The sequence below is a fragment of the Hordeum vulgare genome, chromosome 3H (assembly GCF_904849725.1).
Source record: "Hordeum vulgare subsp. vulgare chromosome 3H, MorexV3_pseudomolecules_assembly, whole genome shotgun sequence".
Lineage (NCBI taxonomy): Eukaryota > Viridiplantae > Streptophyta > Magnoliopsida > Poales > Poaceae > Hordeum > Hordeum vulgare.
In genome coordinates this window covers 8,634,390-8,641,611 of record NC_058520.1, presented here as the reverse complement: position 1 = coordinate 8,641,611, position 7,222 = coordinate 8,634,390, and the positions used below count along the sequence as shown (strand labels likewise).

The 7,222-nt window shown below is 45.0% G+C and overlaps 1 protein-coding gene across 1 annotated transcript; it reads left to right on the top strand.

Annotated features, from left to right (window-relative positions):
• The first annotated feature begins 4,288 nt into the window (after positions 1 to 4,288).
• Positions 4,289 to 4,919, top strand: LOC123439200. Its single transcript, XM_045115940.1, has 2 exons — positions 4,289 to 4,536; positions 4,608 to 4,919. The coding sequence occupies exons 1-2, from the start codon at positions 4,348 to 4,350 to the stop codon at positions 4,890 to 4,892; spliced, it is 474 nt and encodes a 157-aa protein (XP_044971875.1). The 5' UTR covers positions 4,289 to 4,347; the 3' UTR covers positions 4,893 to 4,919.
• The last annotated feature ends 2,303 nt before the right edge of the window (positions 4,920 to 7,222 follow it).

Genomic DNA, 7,222 nt, shown 5'->3' with positions numbered 1-7,222 from the left:
GGCAGGACTGCTCGCTGAGATGAGTAGTACTGCTTTCTCCCGGCTTCGGGTGGCTGTATAGTCGGAGCACGAGGAGCCTATCGATGCAGATGAACCACAACTTCTCGTCATTTCCCCGGCCATAATCCACGAACGCGCCGCCATCCAGCATCATCCAGCTTCGGGGCGGGGTCACCACCAGGGAAGTCCCACCACTGCGCATGTCCAACATCAAAAACCCCATGGAATCAGGGTAAGAGGCCGGTGCTCTACGTGTGTATAGAATTTTATGGAATAGCGCAACATCAGTGCGAGCTGCCTGTCTACCACGATTACTATGAATGTACCATTCCTGGGTCCTCCTATTGCTGGCTCGATATGGAAGGACGCTCCAACTGTTGCCGTCGCCGGAGCCACCCGAGTGTACCCATGTCTGGTAGGTCCACTTATCATCTTGGTCACCAGGCATTGCTACCACACACACCACTTTGAATGATAGATCTGTGGCAACTGTTTTGGCATCACGCAACATTGCAGCACCGAAGAACTTGCCGTGCTCGGAGTGGACCATCGGAGGGAGTTCCTTCAAGCCATGGGTGACAGGGTTGTATATCGCGAAGACATGCTTGGCCCTTGGGTCACTGATGGGACGTACATGCCAAAGGAGGAGAAGGTTCTCCATGGAATCTATGATGGACCATGGGCCACCGGGCAAGGACTTGGCAATATTGACTTGGATGTTATTGTTCTTGACAGCAAGATCCGGTGATGCCACCTGATCGGTGGGACTAAAAGTCATGCAATGCTTGCCTGATTCTTGTGAGAAGACCTGTTGGAATATGCCACAAAGGGCCGGTGGACGGTGTTGGCGAAGGATGCCGTGATCAGTGATGATATGACACCATGGTTTACAGGTGAGGGCAGACTGGGCGATGCTCGTCTGCTCCGGCAGGCAAGAGAAGATTTTAGCAAGGATGTCTTCGTCAAGGAGGTGAATGTAACACGTCTCAGGTGCAACCATGGCCATTTTGGATGGATCTCTACTTGCTGCACATTCACAAAAATGAATTGTATTATATATTTTTCCTTACTAACATGATGTCTGCATGAATAAATGAATTAATTGGATACACATATGTAATGAACATCTCAACAATTCGAAGAATTCATCCTATGAAACAAAGATAAAAACTAACAAAGAGGACGGCCAATCCACGACAATTCAGGAAAACGTTTAAGGTAATAAGATGATTTGTGTTCAAAAGTCACAGCGATGACACCGCTCTCCATATTAAATTTTCAACATTATTTGCAACACCATTCATGATAGTTAATTGTTACAAAAGCATGTCCGACATATATGTGAGAAAATCCCAGATGGTGTCCTGGCCTCCAACCCCGTACAATAGGGAAGTCTCAAAGGCCTAACAAACCCATGACTTATATAAACCGGACCTCAACAACCAAACCCTAACCATTTCTCCTAGACCCACCCCAAGGCTTCCCCCTTGGGTGGCGGCACATACACTAGATCGACCACTACGCAACCTTGCTACCCATCCGCCCACGTCTCTCACCCCACATCTCCCTCACTTTTCCCAAACCCAGTGGTAGATGAGGAGACGCATCTGCAGTATCATTGCGGCCCATGATTGTGGATAGTGTTGGCAAAGTCAGGTGGAAGACGAACAAGCGGTTCACTAAAGCGGGGAAGTGCTCCTAGATCCAATTCCTCTCTATCCTCCATCCCACAAAACAATTGACCCCACTCGCACCCTAATCCCCTTTGTTCGCATCTATCCATTCCTCTCTTGCCCAAGGAAACCTCACGGATGACCAAACCGATCACTAATCTCTAGGATTATGGTGGGAGGTGCCCCGCTCCTCCGAAGGAATAGATTCGTTCGCTTCAATATGACTTGCTTTCTATTGCAAAATATAATTTGGTAAGTTTAAGATTTGGAAATCATACCAAAGAAATCCCCCTCCCTCTTGTAGGGTGATGTGTAGATCAGAAGATTTGCGCTACAAGAGGTCAAACTTCGTTGGGAAGACCCGGACGCGGTGCGGCGGCACTAGGATTTTGAGAGGATTGCTCTAGGGTTATGGTGGGAGGAGTCAAATATGTGTCACCATCGGAATTTATATATAGTGTCATGTGTATGGCAAGTTGTGGGGGTTCATACATATATGGTTGGTTCTGGGTCAATATTAAAGGAATGTAACAATTTGCTAGGTTTTATATTTTTTAGCAGAAAAACAACAAGAGAGATTCCTATTGCAAGTATATTATATAGTTCAAATATTTAGAGGGCCATTTTGACCCACAGTAAAAAAAAAATCAGAAATACAACAGGACTATTGGGGAAAATATCCAAGAACACCAAAAGTCAAAATTACATTTAGATCCATCGACCACCCTAAGAACCAGAGCGAGCCGAAGCCACGACCCCGTTATCACCCCTTCCTCACTAGATCCAGTAAAATCTTGTTGTAGTAGATAGTGAGGAAGTCATCGTGCTAAGGCGCATAGTATAAAAAGCACACCATAACAATGCAGAGGAAGAGAAATGTGGGTCAAAAGGATCCAACATGTACACACGATTGCTAACAAACGTAGACCCAGTCAAAGCGGATCCAGCGAAGACAAACGTCAAACGAACCCCACAAGATTCGCCGGGATGCACACCTCCACACACCCTTTAACGGTGACGCTAGGAAGACCGCTGAGGAGAGGGCAAGGCGGGGACAACCTTATCTTATCTTTAAGGAGCCATCACCACCTCACCTTTGTGAGAAGTAAAAAATCCTAACGAAGCTTAAAAAAACACCTAAAAGATGGATCCCTTACGCCAGCAATGGCAGGGATCCATCGCGCCTCCATGGTCCTTGGACCAGAAGAGACAAGGTTGATTGGCGCGGGCGAGAGGTACGAGATATCTTCAAGCACCCTTAGTTACACGAGCATCCGTACGATCTTTTAAAGTGGCCACCAAGTAAAAGCACCTAGAATTACTATCCCCTTACTAAATATATATAAGAACAAGTTTATCTAAATACATAATCATTTTCATAAAAATTATGATTTTTGAAAAAAAATCATGAATTTTTTTCTACTCCGTCAGTTCCTAAATATAAATCTTTTTAGATATTACATTAGAAAACTACATACAAATGTATATAGATATATTTTAGAATGTAGATTCACTCATTTTGTTTCGTATGTAGTCACCTAGTAAAATCTTTAGAAAGACTTATATTTAGGAGCGGAGGGAGTAAATTAATGATTTTTTTTTGGAAAATCCTGAATATTTCTAAAATTCATTTTTTCATGAATTCATATTTCGGAGTACATATTTCTAAAATTTGTAAGTACTTTTTACAATAAGTGATTTTTTAACTGAAACACTAATTTATAAAAACTGTATACGCTATGGATTTTTTTTAAAGTTTTTAGCATTTTTTGCAGGTAAAAAGTTTCAAATAAAAAACCCACTGGAAAACCCAAATAAACCAAGAGAAAAGCCACAAAATCAGACGAGGGCAGACGCTGAGCTGGGCTATCCCACCACGCTCTCCCCGGTCATGATAGGTGCGGCTCTCCGCGCGGGGATCGGCGCTGTCAACCGAGGCGAGGCGCGGTGGCGGCAGAACCGGGAATCGCTCGTTAGCTAATTTCCCTTCGATCAACTCTCTTACTTACAGTATTTCTTTGTTTCACCATCGTTCAGAGTAACCACATACACTTGCTCAAGTCTGAATCTTGTTAAATTCTAGTACTTGCTGCACACTGTACTCGTACTACCCTTCAGAAAGTCAGTCAGTACATCACAGAGTACAAGTACAAGATTATATATTGAAGTTTTGGAGGGATTTCTATAGCTAATTTTGACCAGATGACAAACCCATCATGCAGAAAATAAAAACTGACTCGTTGTAACCGCAGATAATGTTCAAATTATTCACGGAAAGGGGCCAATAACTCTTGTGCGACATACTTCCCCGTTAATCGCTCGAGAACGACGTTGTTCGATCAAATAGCTCAGAGATGACCATTGGATGGCCCAAATAGCCACGGCCCGATACGACACTTTTAAGCCCTCAAACAGAAGGAAATTGTTAACAAATTTGGATTACGTGAGCTGGGTTGTTTGAACGTGGGACCCACCAGTCACTCGTTGCTACGTGGGACCCACCAATCGCCCGTTGCTGCGTGCCACCTCAGACTGGGGCCCACCACTTATCCACGCCCCCGCTCCCGTGCTCGTGTCCTGCCCCTGACATAATCGTTGCCTCCCTTCCCCTGTTCTTCCGCGCACCTTCTTCTTCCTCTTCTCCGGCAACGCTCCACGGCGGCGGCGGTGAGGGATGTCCAGCTCCGCTTCTGGCTCCCAGAAGTCATGGTCGTGTTATGGAGAAGTCCCAATGACTAGATGGCTGGACTGCCCTCGCCTAGATCTATTGAAGCGCTTGACATGTGTGCGCTCGATGAGGGGCAATGTCGGTCGAGAATTTGTCAAATGCGAGAGCGCCCTGCATCGTTGGAAGGATGGGAAGGTAGGGTTTGTCCTGATTTGTCTCGGTTTGGCGTGATTTTGATTAATTAAAGTTTCTGTTCCCCTTTTCAGGATTTGAAGGAATGCAGCCATTTTGAGTGGATGGATAAGTACATTAGGGATCGAGGGTTTCTAGTTGAAGTGTTACCTCCAATTCAGGGGCTTCCAATTCAGGCGGCTCCCATCTCGACTACTGTGGAGGAAGAGATCTCAAACGGGCACAGAGTCAATCGTCCATTGGAGGATTTTTTGGTGAAGAGGGAGTTGCAGAAATTGAACAAGCAGTTGAGCCAGATTGTGGAATTGAAAAAGCGGTCAAACATGATGGCCGAAGCATTTTATGTTTTTTTTTGGTGACATTGCTTATTTGGTGTTTCTTTCTCGTTCGGATTAGGAATTTCGATTTAGGAGTTGTATGTAAGATGAATTATGTTACAAATTCGAATAAATTATCTCTGAATGTTTCCAGTCAATATCAAGAGCGTATAAATTCAGGTGGAAATTAGCCCAATCACTACAAGAATACCCCATATAAAACAACACAAATTATGCAACAGTTTGGCTATACGTTGTAAAATTCACAATAGATACATATATTAAAGGTTGCAAATATGCCTTGCAGATTTGCAGCTCTTGACCCTACCATGGGCACATGAAAAAACAGGAACCCTACCGTGGGCACATGCAAAAAAAGAAACAACAGGAAAGGATAGAGGACGCCACAGAAACGTAACCCCTGTGCCCCTCGTCTCTCCCAAATCGCAACCACCAATCGCCTCGTCACCCTCCTCCTCCCACCTCGCCGCCGGGCCTTCCCTCCCCTCCTCACCTTGCAGCTCTGGATGCTGCCGGTTCCGCTGCATACCTCACCCACCCATCCCACTCACATCCCATCTCTCTCTCTCTCTCTCTTGACACGGCTCCTCGTTGTGCCACCTGCGGCGGCGGATTCAGGCAACGACCGGCGAATCCTGCCATCGCGAAGCATAGCACGAGGTCCCCTCACACCGCGGCGCCCTCCCATCCGGCTAGATCTGGCACTGTAGGTCACCAAAGCCCATCCGCGACCTTCCCCCGATTGCTAGCGTTTCGGGCGTTTGCTCCGCCGCCGGTGGCCATGTCCTTCTCTCATCCCGTGAGTGAATCCCTTACACTGACTTCATCCTCTCTCCCCCCGTTTCTCTAACCTTTCTTCTCTTCTCCTGTAGACGTCTAGGTATGCATGCACCCCCGATTCTATTGCAGATAATCCTTGTCAAAAAAGTTTGGCCCTTGTGCGATTCGTTCACGAACACTGATACGCGTAGACTGACTTCCGATCTGTGTTGATATACATTCATGCACTGATTGTTGTTCTATTAATTTAGCAATTACTCTGTATTAGGTATCAATAGAGCATCAAAATTTGAAAAAAATAATCTTATACGCTGCTAACTCATCAATCCTTGATATATGAGTCGCTAATCCTTCCAATTATTTTAATGTAGAGAAGCACTACTTCAATATACGGACCCCAGATTAAATATACGGACCCCATATGCAATTTCACACTTTTCAGGAGTATGATGGCCAGGTTAATTAGGTAGAGGGAGTAGCCTACTAAGGCTTCGTTTGACAAGGGGGTTTTTCCTGCCCCAAGGAGGTTGAGGATTGAAGGGGATTCGGTGATTCCCTTCCGTTCACCCAATCCCCACTAATCCTTCCCCTTCCTAATTCCCTGGGTTTGATTAAAACTCAAACGATCTCAACATCTCACCCGATCTCTTCGTTGTCCAGTTCCACGAGTAGGACCTCGTGGGTTCAGTTCCGCGTGGAACGAAGGGGTTGGTGGGGATCGAAGGGTTTGGGCCACTCAAAACCCTGTGCGTCAAACGGCCTGGTCGGGATTTCTGAGGATTACCAGGCCCGCGTGGGTAATCCCCTGCAAAGCCTCCCTACCCCTTCTAACAAACGAGGCCTAATGGTGGCTTTGACTCCCATCTGAAATACTAGAGGACGTGGACCTATTGGAGGAAGCACGCACACCTCTTTTTAGTGAGCAGGTAAACTAATAATCCACATTGTTTCTTTTATGATGTTTCTTTGATATGTTGATATGATTCAGAACACTGATAAATACTTTTCTCCATGCGTGTTAATATACTGATTGTTGTATACTCTTACTATTCTACGTAATTTGTACCTGTACGTTGATAGGGGATAACAAGCATTCAATTTCATGAACAGTCTGAATGTGATACACTGTGTTTTAAAGGTAAATGTTATACATTGTTACTTTCCAATAGTATTTCCATACACTCACGCCCAGTTAAATTCCTTGGTATCTAGCTAGCCTCTTCGTCTAGAAAACTCACCATAAGATAGTACACATTCTCATTGTCATGTAGTTATGTAATTGTACTCTAACTAACAACATGCAGTTATTATATATGCACTTGGGTCAAGTCAATGCAGAGGATTCATCTATACCAAATACTTATCTACTAATCCAAAAGACTGCTTATGTACATCATATACTGAAAATAAAGCTGAATCCCAATACCCCACTTAGATGCAACCTACACTTGAGCTTTATGTGTTTCACATACTAAAACTTACAGCAAGTAGACGCACATATACACCGGCAATGGCAAACTAGGAAACACTCATGCAAAGCAGCGACAGCAGCGAAGCGCACACACACATCA